The 25,403-nt window shown below is 38.3% G+C and overlaps 1 protein-coding gene across 1 annotated transcript in view; it reads right to left on the bottom strand.

Moving 5' to 3' along the window:
• The window catches only part of shank2b (SH3 and multiple ankyrin repeat domains 2b), a 304,111-nt gene that overhangs the window by 101,386 nt on the left and 177,322 nt on the right, over positions 1-25,403 (bottom strand). The window contains 3 exon segments of the mRNA XM_030724518.1: positions 491-572; positions 17,260-17,373; positions 22,616-22,755. Of these exon segments, the coding sequence (XP_030580378.1) occupies positions 491-572; positions 17,260-17,373; positions 22,616-22,755 (336 nt within the window).

Here is a 25,403-nt window from a genome sequence, read left to right on the forward strand (position 1 = left end):
CTAAATGCCAAATGGTTTATTACTCAAACTCCACATGTCAAAAAATCACGTTCTGTTCTTTTAAATGATTTCTCCTTATTGAACTATGGTTGTAACAGGTGCATTTACCAAAAAATTAAGCACAACTTACTTTGGTATATTAAAGTTTACTTATTAAGTTTATGTGACTTATTCTCCTTAAATACTGAACACTAAAAATAAGTTAGTATAACCTCCATCTCCTAAATTGGCAACACAAAATTTGGAATGCAAAGCAAGGTTACCAATTATTTCAGTGTGCACAAAGTAATACGAGATTAGTTTTGTAGAGAGATTTTGTTCCACTTGAGATTATAAATATTTAGATTAAAAAAACCTTCTAGAAGAGATAGAAGCATCACTCAAAGGTTTAAATATGAGTTTTATGTGCGTGTTCTTGACTTTTTGGTAGTTCATATTATTAAGTTCACACATACAGTGGATTTATTTTTTTTTTAATGTGAGATCTTACCTTGAAGCATCAAAGCTGTCATAGGAGCCCACAGTGTAGTGCCTGAAGAGCTTCCGTCTGTCAGCACGGTCTGCTCGGGAATCTGCCAATTTACAGCAGAATGAGATCAATACCCAGATTCCATTCATATCAGTTTACAAATTAGTGACAGCTGTTAGGAGTGTAGCACTTTAAATACTGCACTGCTTATGCAAATTCCATGCAATGATGAAGACCATGAAACACAACTGAGCACATCAGAAAAAAATAGAAATACACCAAGGTATGTAACCATAATACAAAAAAACAGCATTTGGAATGGTGTGAAATAGAGAATAGTTACTTTGTCAGGATTATTTGTTTAGACATTGATTACATATTTAAAATCTGAACCTTTCTATGAAAACTTGATGATCATAACTAATGCTATTAACTTCTTTGTGAGCAGCCCCAGCCTTCAGAGGTTCCTGTGACTTCTAAGCTTACTGAACTTCAGGGAAACCCCGAGCCTTCAGGGTCTCCAGTGGCACTTCAGCCACCTGAGCATGATGGTCCCATGCTGCAACAGCCAGGGGATCTTACAGTATGCTGCCCAAGCCTGAGGGTCCCACACTACCTGAACCTGGACCTAAGCTTGTGAGTCCCATGTCTGCGGGTTACATGCCACCTGAGTCCCATGCTGGCCTCCCACCAAGCATCCGGATGGGTGCTGCCTTCTCCATCATCACCAGAACCCAAGTCACTGGAAGTGTTCCATCACCTCCACCAACACCGGCCTCAAGCTGGAATTCACTTTTGTCTAAAAGGTAAGTTTTGTTAAGTATTTCCCTCTCACTCGAGTCTGCATTTTGGGTTCACACCTCATCTCATAACACTCTGACAAAACAGAACTGATTTTATAAGAGTAATTTAATTTGACCATGTGCAAAAACTTGGCTGTGCCAAGTTTTTTTTAGTGCACAATGTAATATTTTCAGTGCCTAATTTTAAATGAAGCTCTCTCTCTCTCTCTCTCTCTCTCTATATATATATATATATATATATATATATATATATATATACAGTATATATATATATATATATTAATAACTACCGTATTTTCCGGAGTATAAGTCGCACTTTTTTTCATAGTTTGGCTGGGGGTGCGACCTATACTCCGGAGCGACGTATATGTGACATTTATAACACATGAACCAAAATACTCCAGCCACTTGACATCTCCGTGAACTGCAGCTTTAAGGCAGTCTTGCGTAACCTGTGGGCGCAGTGGATGATGGATGGAGAGCACAGCTTAACGGCAACTGGGAGAATGCGCCACCCAACTTTCCTGGAAGTCATTGGATGGATCAAGAAAACATGGGCTTCAGTGACAAACCATCCTGTTGGGATTCAGAAAGGCTGGAATAATTGGAACTGCAGCTGACGACGAGTCTGACTAACGCGACACAGAAGAGGAAGCGGCGCTTCGTCTACGGAGTGTACGGAGTTGTTTAGAAGTGACACCGAGGATGAAGAATTCAATGGATTGATGGTTTGGTTAACTTGTTAGTATGTTCTTTATGCTATGGTTATCTGAATAACTTAATGTTACGTTAACATACCGAACACGTGTTCGTTGTGCGTCATGTAGCTGAATGTGCTACGTAACCGTGTTCGTCCTGTTCTTTAATCCATTATTATTTTAAATTGCCGTTCAAGATGGAATTTCTGCTCTGGGTCTCGGATTCTATCAACCCCCCCCCCCCCCCCCCCCCCCCCCAAAAAAAAAGTGCGACTTATAGTCCAGTGCGACCTATATATGTTTTTTTCTTCTTTATTATGCATTTTTTGGCTGGTGCGACCTATACTCCGGAGCGACGTATAGTCCGAAAAATACGGTAGCTATATTTGAAAGTAATCTGGTCCAGTTTGTGAATACCCACAACATACAGCTCCATACAGCATACAGCATACAATAACAAAAATATACAGTATAAGTACAATAAGCATGCAATATTCAGAAGCATGAGGTAATTCAGTTAAAACAGGTACAGACAGAGGCTAAATGGCTCTTGGTCATTAATTTAGATTGACAAAAATTTACAGTACCAGAGAATTTATTTTAGCAGTATAATTAGATTAGTATGTAGACTTTGTATTCATGAGAGAAGAATCAGGTGTTAGAGCACACTGTAAATCCAAATGCTCAAAATAATTAAAAAAGTAAATTTTTGCAAACCTAACATCTGAACTGCTTGAAGGCACCACCTAAAAAGTATAATCTCACTGTACTAATTTATCTTATTTCAATATGAATCTGTGCATCTGATGTCATCATGTTAGTGTCTGTGCTTAGGGAAAATAGGATAGCTGGTCAGACTGAGGAAAGCATTATCAACTGGACCTGAACTAGCACTTAACCTTAATAGATAGATAGATTCAACTCATTGTGCACACAAGGCACACAATGAAATGATCATTGCAGATCACTCATCCAGAGACAAGCATCTGCGGTCATGCAGCCAGAGACCAGTGTTACCGTTAGGCAATGTGGTTTAAGTGGTTTGCCCAAGGACACAACACAGCGCAGGGACAGGGGCTCAAACCGGCAACCCTCCGGCTCCAAGGCGAGCACCTACCCACTGCGCCACTGCCACTACTATAACTATAATAACTAATATGACAACTATATGTGCTGTCTAAGGTCCTGCCAGTGAGACAGTGAGGCAGAGGAAACACTTATACAAATGCTGAAGGACAAGTATTAACTGGAAACTTAACAATGGTTGAAGCACCTGGAGAGCAACCCTTATCACCCATAGCACCAACTCCCAGAAAGAAATGTTTGCAAAGAAAAGAAATGACAAAAACAGGAGCTGAACATCAGAGTATCTAGATACAATCTTAATACAATTTTTTTCCATGTAGCATTAGCTTTATAAAAGAAGCTAACTGTCTAATCTTACTGACAATATATTCTGCAATTTAGCTTCTTTTTTGAAATACATGTTTAACCAAAATGCATTTTTTAATGTATGTAGCCCAATTAGTGTTTTATATCTATTAGACTATGAAGTCTCTGACCAAATATTGTTTTGTTTCTTACTACACTAATATTTCTAGTAAAGTGCTGCCCTATGTGGTGCTGAAAGTTTTGAATACACTTTAAAGAGGTTAATTACAAAATGTACCTTTAAAGTACCATAAAAAAGATCTTGTGTTACTGTATTATTTTTAAGTTAAGGTAATCTTATGGGAGAAGTGAATGAAAAATAAGTTATTAACTGAATATAGTTGAGCTCTCTTTCTAAGTACTTTAACTGTGTACAAAAGGTACATGTAGACAATCAGAATATTTAAACTGACAACCTCTGAGCCCTCACTGGGTTTACAGTGCATAAGAATTAAAAGGAGTTCTTTTGAACACAGCAGGTGGTACATTTGGGCTACAACAGGCCTGCACAACAAAATAATGGACGTTGTATTTTGCATATTTTTAAAAATTATTTTCCAGAGATCCAGAGGGTGGCAATATTGGCTAATACATGCACAAATAAAAGATTTGACCAATTAATATAGAGACTCAAAAGGAGTCTCTGCAGCTTGAAAAAAGGCAACAGGACTTCTTGAAGACGTTTCTAATCCCAAAGGCTTCTACAGTTCTACAGTTCTACAGTCCCAGGTATTTAAACCCCAGTGGGGGCTGTCCCCTGGAGGTGTTTGCTGACCAGCTATTGTTCATGTGTATAATCACATGTGCCAAGGTGTGAAAAAAGGTGTCAGTCATTACAATTTTACTTTCACACCTTGGCACGTGATTATGCACATGAAGACAAATTCAAAGGTGTTTGCTACACAGCAAATGTGCAGAAGTTAAAGCAAGACACATTTAAAACCAATTAAAACCAATTAAGAAACAAGAACCTTAACCTGTTTTAAAATGCTTTCACAGTACTTATCTGGTCTCTGTGTGTTCTTTTATCTGTATTCATACTTGGAGGATGTGCATCTCTACACTCTCTTTTGATGGACTTAAGGAACTGGTGTTGAAAAAGAGCTTTAAAAGGGCTTGATTTAAAAAAAAAAGTAGTGTGGAAACACACAACCTCTAAAGTGAAGCTTCCTCCTGGCTTACTCTGTCTCAGCAGCATCTCCTCCCCCTTTTCTCCCCCTCCCCCCTCCTTCAGACTCTTGCACCAGCTGTCACACTTTCACAGAAACTCCATCTCCTCTGATCCGGCTTAGATCTTGTCATCTTTGCAAGAACACCCCCCCCCCCCCCCCCCCCGACAGTATGCCCACATTGTCAGATTTGATGAGGGAGAATGTGGCTGGAAGTAGATGATCAGCTGATAGGAGATTAACATTGTTTTTTTGTTTGTTTGTTTTTGTTTTGTTTTGTTTTTTTTACACAAAATAAAGGAGGCAGATCAAGAAAGCTGTGTTTATTAGAAAAAAGTCATGGAGGAATGGACAGAAAGAGGGGGGAGTAACTCTACAACATAGTCATACTCCATAGCAACTGCTGTCTGACTGCGGCCAGCTGGTTTCTATGGCCACAGATCAATAGAGATGGTGAGTGTGTAAGTACACATGTATGTGTGCGTGCATATGCATAACCAATTAGAGCACAAAGCATTAATTGCATGCGTGAGCAGCAGACACAGCCCCTATTTCATATTTGCACAATTTTTTTTAACCTTACAGGGAGAAATGTGAGAATTGTGTGCAGCTTTTTTGAAGACAACATAGCTGTGACACAGCTGTGAGTGGAATTATTGTGGAAGGTGCTGTTTTACATTGTCAACTTAAAGAGTTTGCTTTTTCTCAGATTATGCAATTTGATTTGCAATTTCCATTTGCATGTTTAAATAATTACCACAATCCATCTGCAGTTCTTGTATATCATACATCTGTTTACTGTTTAGCGCACTTAAGCAAAAACCCATCTAAGATCCCAAATGCAGGAGCCTGGAGTTCATCTGGACATGAAAAAAGGAGCATATCACACTTCTTCTGACAGGCAGTTAGTTTTAGGAATAATTTTGAAATAAATCCCAGTTGTGGCTGGCTTGGAGCTGTACGCTACGCCTTTTTACTTTCAGATGTTTTAACGGCCTTACATGCTGTCTCTTCCCCGAGGTCCACAAATTAACCTTTCCTGACTTCTACTAAAAACAAATATAAAGAGATCTTTATAGAGTCTCACCTTTTTGAACACTTTTTAAAAATTCAACATTCAACAATTTAATAGTTCCACATTTAGTTTATTCATTTGTACAGTTTATCTTTCCAGTAGTCTGTCATCCAGTAAATCCAGTGCACATGGTAAGGCTTAACAGATTCTTGACAAAACACCACTTAAAATGTAGAAGCTGATCTCCCTGTATAGAAACTGTATCTGCATATGAACATGCAGAATCACTGAATCTGTAGGCATCCAGCACCATTTTTATGACCAGAAACTTTCTGTTTTTGGTCCTTGACTGTAGAATGCATACTGAAACCTGAATTACAGCATTTTGGCTGCCACAATGTTAGCCAATGGGTTCTCACTTCAACCTTTCTACAGTTGTGCTCTTGGTGTCAGATGTGAGGAAGAGAATGGGGTGTCACTTGTGGATAATAAGAATAAAATAACCCCCTCTGATCATATATTGAATACATACATACAAACCCTACTGTATAAATAAAGCCAGTATTAGTAAACATTCTAACAGGAAACCCTAGCTCTTCTTTTGCTGTATATTAGCATTAAAATAATGAGTGAGATACTTCGTGTGTACCCGCTTAGCAGTGAATTTATGTTATGTTAGAGTTAAGTTTCCTTTCAAATCATAAATGCATGGCAGATGTGTGTAAAGGGATGACATTCTGCAACTGTTTGTGATGCATGCTTCAGTCCAAAACAAAAGATTTAGGTATTGGACAAGGATGGTACATTGCCATCGACCCTAAATAAATTACAGCTTGTTGTTACAGATATGATTTCAGGTTTCATTCCTTAATAAGCTGATATACTGGTTACATAAACAATTTACCTAATAAAGAAACAGCCTGATAAAACATATATATATATAAAAAAAAATCCTAAGAAATCGCAGAAGTTCCTGACCACTTTCTTTTAAATATGCCCTGAGTTTTTATTTTTAGACCACAATCAATTTTAATGAAAGGGTTTGTGACAGGTTTCACACCTTGGATTTGTAACAGAACATTTTTTGTGCTTCAGAGTAAACATTGAAATGAAGAGCTCTTTTCCAAAAAGCGCGAGATTTGAAAAAAAGAAAAAAAAAAAGTCTTCACAGCACCAACATACCAAGATGCAATCCCCATTTGTTATTTTACCAAATTGCAAAACATTCACATGTATTTAACACTCCCAATCAGAGTTTTGTTTCATATTGCGATAAGAGCGATTTCCATTTTTCAGCAAACTGTGATAGCTGTTCTTGGCTGATTTCACATACAAAATTACTACAACACTACTAAACACTACTATTTAGGGATAAAAGGGATAAAATGTGAAATGTATTTGAAGTCACATATACAATACTCAACTGTTTGCAATACAGTGTTTAAAATTTCCCATGTACCAGACCCAAAAATAAGGTATATACCGTTTACTGTACTTAAAGACAAAGTCAGATAATTTTTAATGAATTTATTCACTTGTAAAACTGAACCTGTTTGCAGAAAGAAGTAACTTTGCCAGACCACTTTTGGAACGCAGTCTCACAGCAAATTATAGCCAGGACAGTCCACAGTGCAAAATTTAGCATTTCAATAAACACTATGAAAGACAGAGTACATTCATCCAGGTAAGTTAAAGCAGTGCTCTGGGCCTACTTTTTCTTTTTTTTGACTGTTAAAGCAGAACTCATCTCATTGGCTGTTTAGCAAAATGGAACAAACAAACAAACAAACAAAATGCCTTTAGCAAATGGTTTCAATATGATATATCTAGTTTAACTAAAACCTAAACAATTAGCTTTATTACTGAAACAGTGTTACAGGAAAATACTATTCAGTTCAGTTCAATTCAATTCAATTCAATTCAATTCAATTCAATTTTATTTATGTAGCACCAAATCACAACAAACAGTTGCCTCAAGGTGCTTTGTATTGTGGGTAAAGACCCTACAATAATACAGAGAAAACCCAACAGTCAAAACGACCCCTTATGAGCAGCACTTGGTGACAGTGGGAAGGAAAAACTCCCTTTTAACAGGAAGAAACCTGCAGCAGAACCAGGCTCAGGGGGGGGCAGTCATCTGCCGTGACCAGTTTAGGTGAAGGGAGAGAAAAAAAAGACATGCTGTGGAAGACAGCCAGAAATGAATAACAATTAATGATTAAATGCAGAGTAGAGTATAAACAAAGTAAATAAGGTGAATGAAAAGAAACAGTGCATTATGGGAACCCCCCCAGAAGCCTAGGCCTATAGCAGCATAACTAAGGGCTGGTTCAGGGTCACCTGATCCAGCTTGATAATAACGAATTACAATAATCCACCCTCGAAGTAATAAATGCATGAATTAGCTTTCAGCATCACTCTGATAAAGGATGTTTCTAATTTTAGAAATATTGCGCAAATGCAAAAAAAGCGGTCCTACATATTTGTTTAATATATGCATTGAAGGACATATCCTGGTCAAAAATACTCCAAGATTTCTCACAGTGTTACTGGAGGCCAAAGTAATGCCATCCAGAGTAAGTATCTGGTTAGACACCATGTTTCTAAGATTTGTGGGGCCGAGAACAAGAATTTCAGTTTTATCTGAATTTAGAAGCAGGAAATTAGAGGTCATCCAGGCCTTAATATCTTTAAGACATTCCTGCAGTTTAACTAATTGATGTGTGTCATCTGGCTTCATTGATAGGTAAAGCTGAGTATCATCTGCATAACAATGAAAACTGATGCAATGCTTTCTAATAATACTGCCTAAGGGAAGCATGTATAATGTAAATAGAATTGGTCCCAGCACAGAACCCTGTGGAACTCCATAATTAACCTTAGTGTGTGAAGAAGACTCCCCATTTACATGAACAAACTGGAGTCTGTTAGATAAATATGATTCAAACCACTGCAGTGCAGTACCTTTAATACCTATAGCAAGCTCTAATCTCTGTAATAAAATGTTATGGTCAACAGTATCAAAAGCTGCACTGAGGTCCAACAGGACAAGAACAGAGATGAGTCCACTGTCAGAGGCTCTAAAAAGATCATTTGTAACCTTCACTAATGCTGTTTCTGTACTGTGATGAATTCTGAAACCTGACTGAAACTCTTCAAATAAACCGTTCCTCTGCAGATGATCAGTTAGCTGTTTTACAACTACTCTTTCAAGAATCTTTGAGAGAAAAGGAAGGTTGGAGATAGCCAACTAATAAAGTCAGATTGATCATTTTTAAGATTGAAGCATCAATAATTGGAAAGACTTCTTTGAACAGTCTAGTAGGAATGGGATCTAATAAACATGTTGCTGGTTTGGAGGAAGTAACTATTGAAGTTAACTCCGAAAGATCAACTGGAGCGAAAGAGTCTAAACAAATACCAGCAGTGCTGAAAGCAGCTGAACATAAAGATAAATCTTTGAGATGGTTATGAATAATTTTTTCTCTAATGTCTAAAATTTTATTTGTAAAGAAATCCATGAAATCACTACTAGTTAACGTGAAAGGAATACTCGGCTCTACAGAGCTCTGACTCTTTGTCAGCCTGGCTACAGTGCTGAAACGAAACTTGGGGTTGTTCTTATTTTCTTCAATTAATGATGAATAGTAAGATGTCCTAGCTTTACAGAGGGCTTTTTTATAGAGCAACAAACTCTTTTTCCAGGCTAAATGAGCATCTTCTATTTTAGTGAGACGCCATTCCCTCTCCAGCTTTCGGGTTATCTGCTTTAAGCTGTGCATTTGTGAATTATACCACGGAGTCAGGCACTTCTGATTTGAAGCTTTCCTTTTCAGAGGAGCCACAGTGTCCAAAGTTGTACGCAGTGAGGATGTAAAACTATTGACGAGATAATCGACCTCACTGGGAGCAGAGTTTAGGTAGCTGCTCTGCATTGTATTGGCACATGGCGCCAAAGAGCATAATAATGAAGGAATTAAGATCCTTAAACTTAGTTACAGCACTTTCAGAAAGACTTCTACTGTAATAAAACTTATTCCCCACTGCTGTGTAATCCATTAAAGTAAATGTAAATGTTACTAAGAATTGATCAGACAGGAGGGGGTTTTCAGGGAATACTGTTAAGTCTTCAGTTTCTATGCCATATGTTAGGACAAGATCCAGAGTATGATTAAAGTGGTGGGTGGGCTCCTTTACATTTTGAGAGAACCCAATTGAATCTAATAATAAATTAAATGCAGTGTTGAGGCTGCCATTTTCAGCATCTACATGGATGTTATACTATAATTATTGGCTACAAAACATTGGCTACAAAAACTACAAAACAAAATGTAAAAAAGTAGCATCATGTGATCCATGGCTTCCTGGGTAAAAGTTGTTTGAGAAGCCCAAGGCACCTGCTGTTTAAACCTGTTGTTACAAGGAACACCTAGTCAGAAGAAAGCTAACTCAAAGGGAAGGAGCTAAAAGAGAGGATGAATTGAGGGGTAGCAGCAAGGGCCATTGTGAGTTATGATAATCGAGTGAACTGTGAATCATATGAAGCATCCAGAGTCCTGGAATAAAGTCCACTTTAATGCTACAGACTACGTTAGGCTGTAATGCCACAAGCTGCAGTTGCGCTACTGACCACTTAAGGCTGGTTCCAAAAATGAGATAAGCCTCATAGATTCCCATATTAAAATGCCCAACTTTACAGTGTACAAAATCATGTTTGATAACTATGACCAATTTCCCACATCCTAAAAATTGTACAGTTAGTGAAATTGTTTTTACAAGTCAACCATTTGGATTTTGTTGAAGCTTAAAATAAGGGGAAAGGCTGCTTTGATTGACCCTAACACAAGCTGCTACAGGTGATAGTTGTTTGCTGAGATTCATTACCGCTAATTACCTGTTGTTTCTGCACTTTGGATAATTTCTAATAGAAATATATAATTACTGATATGGCTTGCAGTGTGGTACAACTCATACAAGGAGGCTGTGCTCTGATTCTGATGAGTTAACCTGTACAGCTTTATCTGTATTTTACAACCATGACTTAGCAGATATTGGTGTCTCTGTGTTGCACTCTCTACAATCTAAATGCAGCCTGTCCAAATATGGCAATGTCTGATTCCAAAATAACAACATGGTGGCAGCAAAAATGCTATAATGATTCTGATCTGATCTATCCACTGTCCATTGTGAGTGTGTCATTACAGAAGTATAAACTGGAGGAGTGGTGCTCTTGCTGAAAAAGCCAATGAATGAAAACTCTACTAGCCTAATCTTCCTTTTAATTACTGATATATTAAAAACAGCATGTAAAATATTTAGAAAACTGCAGGTATGAGTTAGGCTGTTTTGAGGCAGCTCAGCTTCATATAAAAAGCTTTTATCTCAATCTGCAATGCTTCCTTCCTGGTCCAGGCAGCTGATGCTGACTGACAATGGTATTCAATTCAATTTATATACCAAATCACAACAGTTGCTTCAAGGTGCTTTATATTGTAAGCTAAAGACTCTGCAATACAGTTAAAACCCCAAGAATCAGACAACCCCCTATGAGCAAGCACTTGGTGACAGTGGGAAGGAAAAACTCCCTTTTAACAGGAAGAAACCTCTGGCAGAACCAGGCTCAGGGCGGGGCGGCCATCTGCTAGGACTGGTTGGATGTGGGGGGAGGGAGACAGGACAAAAGACAAGCTGTGGAAGAGAGCCAGAGTTTAATAATAACCATAATAACCAATGATTAAATGCAAAGTGGTGTAAACTTGGTGAAAAGACGTGAGTGAAGAAGAAATGCTGAGTGCATGGGAACCCCCCAGCAGCCTAGACCTACTGCAGCATAAGTAAGGGATGGCTCAGGGTCACCTGATCCAGCCTAACTGTAAACTGTGAAGAAGACTCCCCATTTACATGAACAAATTAGAATCTATTAGATAGATAAGATTCAAACCACTGCACCACAGTACCTTCAATACCTATGGCATGCTCTAATCTCTGTAATAAAATGTTATGGTCAACAGTATTGAACACTGCAGTGAAGTGTAGCAGGACAAGCACAGAGATGAGTCCACAGTCAGAGGCCATAAGAAGATTATAACCTTCCCTAATGCTATGTCTTTACTATGACGAATTCTGAAGGAAACTCTTCAAATAAACCATTCCTCTGCAGATGATCAGTTAACATTACAACTACTCTTTCAAGAATTTTTGAGAGAAAAGGAAGGTTCATTGGCCTATAATTAGCTAAGACAGCTGGGTCAAGTGACAGCTTTTTATGTATTGCTTTAATTACTGCCACCTTAAAGGCCTGTGTTACATAGCCCATTAATAGAGATAGATTGATCATATTTAAGATCGCATCAGTAATTAATGGTAGGACATCTTTGAGCCCTCTTGAATGGGGTCTAATAAATACACTGCTGGTTTGGAAAAAGTAATTATTGAAGTTAACTCTGAAAGATGGCAGATGATGGATGACTCTGGATTTGGTGGTTGTCAGGAGAACAGTACTTGTACACAAAGCAAGATCCATAAAAGACACGGATGAGTGAGTTTGGGGTGGAAGAACTTGACTGGCCTGCACAGACCCCTGACCTCAACAGCTATTGAATTAGAAGGATTAAAAGCTGAATACAGTGATCCCTCATCTATTGTGGGGGTTACGTTCCAGTGACCCCTGCAATAGGTGAAAATTTTATATATATATATTATATATATATAAAATTTATAAATCCTTCCCACACTCCTATAAACCTTTCTCACGCTCTTACTACAACATGAATGATGAAGATGATGAATTATGTGGTTGTGTAGTACTGATGGCGATGAAGGTGGTGCAGAATCTTTGCCCCCGGCCATAATTTCCATTTACGCTAAGGGTGTAGGTGTGACTTATCTCTTCGTCCAAGTGATGAACATAGTTATGGGGAGTTACAGAAATACCTATATACCGCAAAACCACGCAATATGGTAAAAACTCTGCGAAACAGAATTAGTAATTTTTTTTAAAAATCCGCGATACGGTGAAGCCGCAATAAGTGAAATGCGATATAGCGAGGGACCACTGTATATTTAAATTAAATCAGTGTATGTAAAATAATGAATGCTAATGGCTGCATGCTGCATAAATGAGAGACAGAGAGAATAACTACTGTTAAAATCACCATAATGGTACATATAAAAGTATATATATATATATATTTTAAACTTTACTCATAATGCCCAGCTCTCATCAGATAGAAACTGTTATATAAACTGATGATGACATCATGATTACAGCCTTAGAATCAACATTACAAGTAGTGATGTTCACAAACATGAAATAAAGTTTATAAGTAGTATATAAATAACATGCACAAGACAAAGAGAAGCTTGCATTAGGAATTACCATCATTCACACCATAAAACTTGAGCTATAAATGTGATTTTTCTTCTTAAAACTCACTCATCTGGATTTTGTTGAGGCTTAAAGTTGGGGGAGTAGCCATTTTGCTTCATCAGTGTGCTGGCACAATCATCTGTAGCTGCTTGCTGTCTGTAAGGCTGTAAGGCTTCACCTCTGCTCACGGAAGTCACTGAACTGAACTGGACCCCTCTCAACTGCATTTGTGGTGTTTGTGGAAATTTTGAATGGAATTGAGTTGGTCACTGACCAAGAAGTTAGAAGTTTAAGCTTCAACTTTGGTGATTAAAATTTTATGAGTCTATTACCTAAATAGCAGATATCTGTGTCTGTGTGTTGCACTAATATAGTTTATGAATACAGCTTACTAACCAAGCTTGCTAATGTTAGGTAATAACTTAGCACTCCACACATGCATCCATATGGTCACTTCTGGCTTTGAGGCTTCAAGATGCAGAATCCAAAACCAATGGGTGACATTATTAGTGATTATTTTTTACTCAATGAATAAAGGACAAATGTTTAAAGGTAAACTCCAGTAAATTAATTAATAAACAGTGGATCAACCAAATAATAAACAATTAAATAATACATTAGAAAGTCAGCAACTGATCAGAAAGTACTAGACTAACTTCTCTGTTTCAGTGCATCTTATCTTGAGGACCGGCCACAAGGATGCATAATTAAAGCATCAGGAGAGAAGACGTACAGGAATCTGAGTCATGAAACAAGACTGAGTGACGAAGGTCAACTCGTAGCGCCCAGAGATTGTTTATGTTTAGATAAGAGGCAGTCAGTATAAAAATGTTATGGTTAGACAGGAACATGGGCTCAGAGAGAGAGAGAGAGAGTGCACACTCTTACTCTGGGTTCCCACATGGCCATGTGTATTTTTCTTGATTCTTTAATATATTAAATGTCTTACTTTTTTAATTAAAGTGTTTCAGGTGTCTTCCTTCATAAACAACCTGTTTACCTGTCAACATCATGGTGGATATTTATACATTTTTCTTTTAATAAAGTCTGATTAAAACATATACACTGTTTTGGAAACTTATAACATTCAATAAATTACTATAGCTTAGCATATCAACTCTTGGGGGAAGATTAAGAGCAAAAACTTGCTACTGAACTTCTGTGAACTTACTTCTGAAAATGGCAGCATTTGTCACTCTGGGGTGAGAAAGTGTTTAAACCACAAAACTGACTAGCCATTCTTGAGTTGATTTGACTTAACACAGTGCTCAGAATGTTTTGCTTTACCATTCATTTCAAAATTCTCTCACTTTTCTTACACCTAGAAAGACTAAATTGAGTGTTTCAAAAAAATCATGTTGGGATAATGAGAGAGACCACTATGACAAATTTTGGATATAATACAAAAACGTGCTCTTTCTAAAGAGTTCAATTTGGATTTGATACAGGGTATCATACCTAGGGAATGTCACACTGAAGTCAAATGAAAATATGTTTTTCCATATTAAAGCTCTAATATATGTGAAACTGTTCACCTGATGTGGACTGTTTTAAAGAATATTATGTATAATATTCATATGATATAATATTATATGAGAGGCTGCAAATAAAATATCAGTTGTCTACCTTCAGCGGCATATACCTTTATCCCTTGAAATAATGACAAAAGACACCTGAAATTTTGCATAATACCTATCAAGAAGGGTAGCATGGTGGTTAGTACTATTGCCTCACAGCTAGAAGGACCAGACTCAAATCCACCTTGGCCTGGGTGTGGAGTTTGCATATTCTCCCCATGTTTGTGTAGGTAGTCTCCAGGATTCCTCCCACAGTACAAAGACATGGAGTTACAGGGGTTAGATTAATTGGCGATTCTATCATAAATGTGTACTCATATGTACTCTGGTGCTTATATCCACTTGTGAACAATTTCTCTGTAATGCTTTCTGCTGCACTGTCCCACAGGAATTAAGAGGGTGCCAGGTGCCGCTAATTAAATACACTTGATTAACTGATCAGCTAGCATGACCACCTCTATAAAAGCAGAAGTTTGGACAGTTTGCATTGGGGAGGAAAGAGATTAACAATAATCTTAGAGAAGCAATTGTTGCCGCTCATCAATCAGGGAAGAATTATGAAGCCTTTTCCAAACAATTTGAAGTCCATCATTCTACAGTGAGAAAGATTCAAAACTGGTTAATAATGAATTTGCTAATCTTCCAATGCACTTCTGGGAAGATTGGCAAATTCATCCCAAGTCAGACTGTGCAATGCTCAGAGAAATTGCAAAAACTCCTAAATGGTTCTCAGACTGGACAATTCTCAATTAGCATGTTAAATTTTCATGACAGTACAATTAGAAAAAGACTGAACAAGTATGGCTTGTTTGTAAAGTTTCCAGGGGAAAGTCTTATCCCTCTAAAAAGAACATGCAGCATGGCTTAGGCTTGCAAAGCTGCATATGAACAAACCACATGACTTCTGGAACAACGTGTTTTAGACAGAGGAGATCAAAGTGGAGATGTTTAGCTATAATACACAGCACCACGGTTGGTGAAATCCAAACAAAGCCCAAACACCCCAAGCACACTGGTGCAAGGGTGAAGCTTTGGGTTTGGTTTGCACCCACAGGACATGTGCACCTTTCAGTTACAAAGTCAACCACAGAGTCCTCTGTATATTAGAGTCAAATGTGAGGCCATCTGTCCAACAACTAAAGGTTGGCCAAAATTGGGTCATGCAGCAGGATAATGATCACAAGAAAAGCAGCAAATCTATAACAGAATGGTTAGAAAAAAAGAGAGAAAAGAAGTGAGTTGTTGCAAGGTGTTGAAATGCTGTATCAGGACCTTGACAGAGCTGTGCATAAACAAATGCCCACAAACTTCAATGAAATGAAACAATGCACTTGACCAAATAAATTCTCTTTTTACCATGACTCTATATATTCATCTATGTACTTTTGTGCAGGTCCTCTTTTGACTGCCAGGTAACCTCACAGAGTAGCAGTGAGGCTTGTAGTGGTATGGCAAACAGAAACCTTGTACTGTGAATTAAATTTTGCGCCTTGCAGAGAAGACAAGTGAAATAAGTATTGGGAACTGGAGTGGGAGGGTACCAAGTAAACTAATGCTGACTTGGAATTGGACAGCCCAGTTCACTGTTTCCCTCTGACTCCAATCTCAGTTCTAAGCTAAGATAATCTAATCTTTGCCATTGCCCTATCTTAGTACCAGAACCATTTATCCTACTCCTTCTAAGAAAGCAAATTCCTATTTTCTTTCATAGATGGGTAATTGGTGTACTGTATGAGCAGAGCTGGATGACATAACTGGTGTATGAATGGTTGAAATAAGGATAAATGCTTCACACTGGCTCCGATTCACTTTAAAGTGCCTCTGTGATGATTGAAACAGTAATCATTCACAACTATTAGGCTCCACGTAGGCCATTAAATGCCCTTTAATTGCAGTACACACATATACACAGAGGTGACCAATGGCCTTGGCCCCATCTCAACGGGTCTTTGCAAGTCACCATACTGTGCTCCCATTTTCTGGCAGGCTTTCTTTGCCCTTCCTGCTTTCTTCACAGGCAGGACCGGGGGCAATTTAAATGTGGAACAGTGTGAAAAAAGCTTCCTGTGCCAATGGCCTTCGGTTAAGCTTTAAAATAACCCACACAGAAGAAGGCAAACAGCCACAGTGAGAGAAGAACAAGTTGCTCCCCATCTGCCTCTATCACTGCTGACATACCCCTAAGACCAGGGGAGACTAAAACTGTCCTCTGTGAAGTCAAACAGAGAAACAGGGGATGAAACAGATCATGGGACACATAAGTAAGGAGGTCAGAGAAAGATGAAATCTGCATAGACAAACTGAAGTCACTCACTATGCACATGGCACAAAATAAAAATAAGGACAAAGAAAAACTGGAAATGTATAGGGGATGGAGCATGCCACGATATGTTCATTAGTCTGCACCGAGAGGACATCAGAGCACAGCTGAGTTAGCAGGGCAATGTAGTGCTTAGCTTTGTACACCACAGCCCAAGGAGATGGAAAGAGACTGGGATACTAGCAGACAGAGGAGCACATGCACACATGCAGCCAAGACCTAGGAGGAAAAAAAAAAAAGTGTGCCATCACACTGCTTCAGCATGCCACAGCACTTAGCCTCAGCTTTTGTTCTTTATAACTGACCTCCTTCTCTCCCCAAAAACTGAGTAATGGCAAACAGAACATGTCCTACATAAGTCAATGTTCCACCTCTAACCAACATGCTGTCCCAGGTCACTAGACTTACAGTTCCGCTCCTCAGTGGCCTTGGCTGGGATCTCCTCTACACAGTCGGCTGGAAACCAGCCCACCTGGCCGTGGGCGCTGCCTTCCCAGAATCCCCCCTCTCCGATGCTCAGAACTGGACCAAGGGGAGGGAGAGAGAAAATTGGGAAAGTAGTGAGTGGATAGTGAACGTGGGACATTACTTTTAACAATATAAAATAACATAATATATATAAATAATATATGTGCCCCAGATCATTTAATCCATTTATATGCAACATCGAAATAGAAAATCCTACAACAGTAAAGCAAAGATATGTGCTTGTACATAGAGTGACAATCCTTGCAGCAGGTAAATGAGATATGCTATTAGGAAAATCTGACAGATTTGTTTGACATTGCAATTAAATTCCTTTCAATAAAACACTTATGATCCACGAGGCCATGAGCACCTAAGATCAGGGCTAAGGTAAGGCTTAGGGTCTGTTCAGGAGCAGACAGAAACAATGATTCAGGTATGGAATTTGACTCCATCGCAGCCATGCTGTTCACACAGCCCACCAGACTGCTAATTTTGTGAGCTAACGTTAGTGCTGCAACAGTATCTGATTTTTACTGCAAGATTACTTCACCTTTCTGTCACTTTTTCACTGACCTTACACTGTCCATTTTACCAGGTTAATCAAGTATACCCTGAGTGCTAAGAGAGTAAGAGTGCGAAAGTTGCACCACTGGATAACCCCTGGCAACTTCTGCTCACAAGAGAGAAATTACTTTTTTTCAACCAACTGCGAGTAGTTGTGGGAGACTGCTGGCAGTCACTACGCAAAACTTCCTTGCAGTTGCTTTGGTCCCTAGCAGACTGCTGCATTCATTGGTAGTTTGTATGGAAAACGTATCTGCAAACACTTGCTAACAAACCACCAAGTGATAAAGAAACTGAAAAGTGTGACACAAAACAGATATGAACACTGTTCACCTTTAAAGTAGAAGTGCTTTTTCAAATGTGTTAGTTTCGGCAGAAAATTTTACTTTAAAGGTGAATATTCTCCATTTACAGTTTGCATTTTTCAAGTTTTGCCACTGCTAAGTGATTCGGTTTTTGTTGCAGCACCCTCTTTGCAACCAATTTCAGCAACAGGTTGGACACAAAAGTCCTTTTAGGTCAGGGTTTGCTGTGGTCTCTGGTCTACATAATATGTTTTAATCCTCCAGCTCAGATATTTGTGGATAAAGACTGGCTTTTTTAACAATGGATTTTATCAGCAGATTACATTTAAAATAGAAGGAAAATGTATTCAAAAGTTTTGAAATGGTGAAATGGGAATCCCTTAGATTTAGAGAATCTTATTCTTCTTCTTCTACTTCTTCTTCAGCTTCAACTGTTTCTTCTCTTTAAGGGTTGCCACAGTGAAGCCTTCATCTCATCTTGTCCTTAGCTCCTCTGTCACACCAACCCTCTGCATGTCCTCCTTCATTACATCCATGAACCTCCTCTGAGGTCTTCCTCTTTTCCTACTGCATGGCAGTGACTCTGAACAAAGTTCCACAGGATGAGTTTGGTATAAAACCAAAGCTTTGTAAAATTAAATATGGATCAGTGATTATCTTAGACAAATACTTTCTCTTGGCATTTAAAAATACATAAGTGGCTGGTTTAAAAGGTCATAATACTCCATGCACATATTAGTAGTGGCTTAACACTCATGTCTTTGGCAGGTACACATCTTCCCTGATTCCTGACTAAATATTACAGTTTGCACCCATTCATCCAAACCACAGATATGACTTAATGCATGAAGATAGAGAGGATGTTAGTCTCCTGCATCTGTATTTAGACTCTGTGGAGCCTAGGAAGTCATTTTCATCAGATATGGTAATTTGCTGTTTGATTTCAAGCTGTCTCAGACACAATTTAGAAATGAAGGCAGTAATGAATCAGTGATTTTTATTTACTTTTTTCATTTTTAGCACCACAAATATATTCTGATTAGTCCCCCCGCGACCCTGACCAGGATAAGTTGAAGAGAATGGATGGATGGATGGATAGATAGAGGATAAAGGATAAATGTTTAAAGGTAAACTCCAGTAAATCAAATAATAAACAGTGGATCAGCCAAATTGTAAACGATTAAATAATACATTAGACAGAGAGCAACTGATCAGAAAGTAGTATCTTGAGGCCTGGCCACAAGGACGCATAATTAAAACATCAGGAAGATGATGTGCTTATGACTCCACAGCTGAGGAATCATGAGTCATGAAAACCAGCTTGGACAAGACTGACGAAGGTCAACTCGTAGCATCCAGAGACTGTTTATGAATAGATAAGAGGAGGCTGACAGTATAAAAATGTTTTGGTTAGACAGGAACACAGGCTCAGAGAGAGAGTGCACACACAGGCCTGTCTCTTCTGAGTCTCCACATGCATGTGTGTATTTTCCTGATTCTTTAATATATTAAATCTTTTACTTTTTTAATTAAGTGTTTCAGGTGTCTTCCTTCACAAAAAACCTGTTTAGCTGTCAATGGCTGCCCTACACAAACAGAAGATATCAGCAGGAAGCAGGAACTTCTGTGCTCAGAAGTCTCGGGGATCTCACACTTGTCATTTGGCAAGTGTGAGCTGAGCCTTTGTGTTCTTTTTGGTCAGCAGTAATTTTCACCCTGGCACTCTCCCATGAGTGCCATTATTGCCCAGTCTCTGTGTTATTGTTGAATCGTGACTGTAGGCCTCATCTGAGGCAAATGAGGACTGCAGTTCTTTAAGGTCCTATTTACACAAGAACGTTTTTTTCTGATGAAAAGGTAAATTTTTGATACATTTCAGCCTCCTGTTTACATGAGAATGGTGTGAAAAAGATACTTTTTGAAAATGGGGGTACTGGTACATGTGCTCTATGGTTGTGACTCCTATATCTACACCACCTGGCAATGGGATCTACAGTATTTTTGACATCTTGCATTTCAATTAAGAGATCGTTTTCTACTGCTTTCTGTTTCTAACTGCTTTATACACTGTAATAAAATGCATATTGTGTGTCTAAAAGTAGTAGCAAGATTTGAGGCCCGTTTTAATTGCTCTTATTTGTGTTCAAGGCCCCAGAAGCTTTGCTACCCCTCCCTAGCAGTCTGCTGTGGCCAAGCAGGCCCTCTCAGATCATCCTTAAAGCATACTCGTCTTCTGCTCTAGCCCAGAGTTGAACCTGTTGCTCATTCAAATTCATGCTTAGGGGTCTCAGCTCATAAAACTGCCCTTTTTGGGTTCATCTATAGGACACCAGTCATCCTGTTTGCCCATTATTCGATTTATACCATTTATAGGGATAAATATGTCCAGTAGACCTAGCCATAGGCTATCTTGCCTATGTAGCACAGCCAAAGATTTTGGAAATGCAAATCAAAAAAGTGTAAATCTGTCCAAGCAACAAGTCTAGGGGCAAATTGGGCTCCACATTCTCCCTCATATCTGGTCTGTGTAAGTGTGGGCAGTTGTAAAGCCTTCTCCAGAAGTACTATAGGATGGCCACAAGGAGTTTGTTTCTGACAATTATTGTGATGAATTTTTCTTACTGTCTTGTTGATGAATTAAAAATGCTCCAGGATGTTTGTGCTCTTTTAGATATTATGAGAAGATTAATGAGACCCCCTAATGTATGTTTACAAAGTGCAGACTCAGCACAAATCTTAGACAAAGGGAAAGAGTATAAATGCCACAGTTAGAAGAGGAGTAAGAAGAAGAAGAGAAGATGTAGTGAAAGTCTTTGTCTGTGTTGTCCGTTTTTCCAGCAACTACTAAGGCACAACCTCCCAGGAGGGCTTCTTGCTTTCTGTTTTTTGACTTTTGCTTTTGTGTTTGTATATTTCTAAGTACTAGTAACTTTTTTGCAACAGAGCTTGCTCATCCCCATGGATCATTTGGACAGTTTGATTTTATTTGGCCTCATACTTAATCTCAGCACAGGCTTCCCTCAGTCGGAGGGTGTGATGAGGAAGCTGGGGCATGATCAACAGGTTCCTTCTTCTTTTCTGTTACTCTGTGTGTGTATCTCAGTCTTCACTATGCTACTGTCTCTGTCTTTTTAACTATCTGTGTGCTACTAAGATGTCTAATAAACAACCTGCATCAGAACCCGCTCATGCAATCCAATAATATGATATAGATTATTCATAAACTTTGATAATACTTTTGTAACACTGTGAAAGAATTGGTGTGTTACAGCAGCCAAAACATGAAAAAAAACTTTAAATAATAAAATATAAAAAACATCTAATGTAAAAATCTAAAAATTTTAAATAATACAATAAGGATATTGAAATAAAAATGAATGCAGTTGTTGCAGTATGAGGTGATAAAGATGTTCTGTATCTGTCCTTGTGTCAGTGAAGCTCAAACAGATATTAAACAGTGTGCCCAGCTGTCCAATCAGTAATATTGAGAAATATAAGTCAGGACTACAGTCAGCATGAAGAAATAAAAGATGACCTGTAGCAACAATTGCATAGATTTGACTTTTAAAGCCCTTCTAGCTCTCCATCTACTGAAAAGCCACAACACTTAACATTTGTTGCAATAAAGCGTGGATGTTAGATAAAATGTTATACATGAATGACTTTTGTATTAAGTATGTTCATTTATACATCTCTGACTAAAGGAATTAGCAATAAAAGTCTACCTGTAATACAAGCCTGCTTCAAATAAAGGGCTGTTCCAGTTAAGGAAAATAAAAGCCACAGTTACTATTTTAGGAGATACAGTGCGTCTACTTCAAACTGCAGTTCCACTGGTGGTATGTTTTCCACCACTATTTAAGGTGCGGTAAGTAACTTAATAATTTGTATTATGAGATCCATTAGGCTTTTCTTTGTGGACTCGTTGTGCTGCCACTGCTGGCTCTTAGGTTTAATGTCCTTTTTTTAGCTGGAGACATTATAAGGAGAGATGCAGTACTCAGAGGCAGGACCTGAAATTTACAGGAACGGTAACAGTGCCAGTAGAAGTAGAAATTCCAGGGGGAAGAAGCTTTTTAAAATCTTATTTTCAGACAGACCTGTACAGTTTGTTTAAGAGACATACCATAACATGGGACAACCTGATAACTTCAGCAACACATCCTGCACAGATCCCCTATCTGTAAACAATCACTCATTTTCCTCTCTTTCTTATCTTTCTCCATAGCTGAGTGTGAAGCTGTCGAACATTACCATTTTTTACCCATAAAGACCAAGTGTACTTTTATCTAGCAACGCAGACCATGTGCCAAACTGCAGAGAACTTGCAGTGAACTTCAAAAGAAATTAACTATGTCCCACTTTGTGTCCCACTTCAGTGCTGCTTTGAGTCTGTCAGTGAAAAGCAAGGAAATTTCCAGTGTCACCTTTGACCCTGTCGGCCTTGTAGAGGTTAATCTCTCCTTCGGCCTGGGCAGTATACGGACGAACCACTACGAAATGTCTTCCTGGAACTGCACTGTACAGCTTCCTTCTAGTTCCGACTGCCTCGCCATGACTGCTGGGACTGGAAGAAAGAAGGAGAAAAAAAACAACCCACAGGTAGTGAAGCACAATTTGAAAATGAAATGTAATCCAACTGGATACACATCCCTAATTCTACAGTTGTGCAGGAAATTGTAATTTAACAGCCCTCCTAAAGAGACTGTGTTGATGTATTACATCACACTTTTCTTTAGTCAAAAACACTACAAAACTCACAATAAAATAATTCTATTCTAAAATCAGAATTTACATTATACAGAGGTTGTCTAGAGATTTCCAAGTGATACTGGTGCAGTTGTAAGTAGACTCATTTTAGGAAGTAACTCAAATATCACCACATTTTTGGAGCAAAGAAATATACAGACGACACAGCCCTGGAGCCCGGAAAAGGTGCTCATTGTAACTTTAAAGCTATTTTAGGAGAAACACTGAAGGTTAAGAGGTAAACCACATTTTAAATACATGCTCAAAAGTATAAAAAAAAAAAAAAAAAAAACCTCTGAGTTTAAAAAAGGAAAGGAATATTAAGATGTTCCATTAAATATAATATCAAAAGGTTACACATTAAAAACACACACACAAACAATAATGCAGAGGGGCCATTCAAAAGGCAGCTGGCACGTGTTTCACACCGGTAAGTGGGGCAGAATGTGGGCTGGCTCTGAACCACAGAGCTGCGGTGGTTTCCAGGTAGGAGACCTGACTTGCTAAAGACCACACAGGGGGCTAGGCAGGATCTGGCAATGATACAGAGGAAAAATATCAAACCGGTAAATTATGACAGCTAAAAACCTTTGATGTGAGTACAAGCACGACACTTCAACAATCAGCTCCTGGAGAGATATTACTATTCTGCACTGGCTGTTAAATTTGAATACATAAATGAAGGCAGCATTTTTAGGTGTCAAGATATCGCAGAGAGGACAAGAGTGGTGCTGTAGATGTGCCTGACATGATAACGCAGTGCCACTTAGTGGGAAACCTTTGTAACCACATCCATAGAGCAGAAAAGGGCCTGAAGTATGACACGTTTATCTGAAAATAAATTATTCACTATTTCACAGTGAATTGCTAGTTGAAGGTACATTAAGCAGAAAAATAATACAAAGTAGACTGTTTTTGTGTACAAACTCTGAAAACTGTTTTAAACATTTTAAACCTCCTTGTGAAAATATATACAAGAAAAATCACTTTCTTTATGAAGTCAAGCCAAGAAAAAAGCATTTATGATGAGACCAGACTTCAGTGAATAACTCTCATTTTAGCATCCTGTACTTGCTCACCATTTGAAAAATGCGAGAGTGAGAGTAGGAGTGAAGGAGAGGCTATAAAATAAAACTGTGAAAGAAACATTGAAAGAATAACTAGGAGACCAAAAAGAAAGAAGGAAATGGAGCGGGAACAAGGGACTGAGAGAGGAAGGAAATAGTTTTTTCAAGTAAGTGGGTCACCTCGTCCTGCAGACTATGCTCCTCTTCAAACCTTCATGGGCCTCTTGAGAGGTAACCCCATTTAATACCTACTGAGACTATGCACACATTTTTCTGAGGGAAAGCCACGGACAAAACTGCAACTGTGCACTGTAAGAGTCCAGAAATACTCTGTATTTCACTGAGAGGCTGATGCTGTAATATTCAAAGATAGAAGTTTAAAAAGCCCTCATGACCGTTCTAGTTGACAGCTGACATTACGCAAGATGGCTGAGTACTTTGTGAATGCATCACAGAACAACTTGAGTCACCTCTTTCACAGTCTAGCTGAGTGACTGCTGCATGAAGCCAAGAGTCCAAAAAAGTTACAAAAACCCCTTTGGGACTGAAGGAACCATCAACACAACCAGGCACAATGTAGCATATGTTCAACAACTAAACAATCCAGTGATAAAACAGAAAACTTCAACCTTCCCCATAAGTATCTACCTAAAACAACACGTCTCTTTAAAATATTTATTTCTAAGAAATAAATAAATAATAATAATAATAATAATAATAATAATAACTCCCAAAATGAGAAAAGTCAAAATAATTTTTGGAGATGTTGGCATAATGTAACACTTATGAATTTGAGGGTCGTTAGTACTATCAAACTGCACCCCTCCACCCTTCAGCATTACATGGCATACATACTGCATTAATTTAAAGTTGGACAGATTATAAGAGTTCCATCATACGTTTAAGTCATGGTTCTATCTTGTGAGCCAGAGAACTTTATTTATGCAGTTTACATTTACCTTATTAATTGAATTTTAGATCACTATTGATTAAAATGAGATGCCTTTTCTGAAAAGTTTTGATGGAAGAAGACATGCTGAGAGATATTTTACTTAAACTACCCGACCATGCTCTCTGTCACTTGAAGAAAATGTGTACAAACCTACAGACATCAACTATGCAACAATTTGTGGTTTTGTGAGTGTCTTATAGAGTCTGTGCAGCTTCATCATCAATTATGTTTAGTAGTAAGCCAAATTAAAAAAAAAAAAGTGATGCTCAAAAGAAAAAGAAAAGATCAGTTTATTGCCGGGACTTTGAAATTGAGCAGTTCTGATGGGTGAAAATTTGTGTTGTTGTAAAGGACTGAAACATTATAACCACTTATATGTTGAGAATATGCACCCATTCTATAACATGTGTGGGATTTATCTGGAAACTGATCCACTGAAAATGATCG

The sequence above is a fragment of the Archocentrus centrarchus genome, unplaced genomic scaffold, assembly GCF_007364275.1.
Source record: "Archocentrus centrarchus isolate MPI-CPG fArcCen1 unplaced genomic scaffold, fArcCen1 scaffold_37_ctg1, whole genome shotgun sequence".
NCBI lineage: Eukaryota > Metazoa > Chordata > Actinopteri > Cichliformes > Cichlidae > Archocentrus > Archocentrus centrarchus.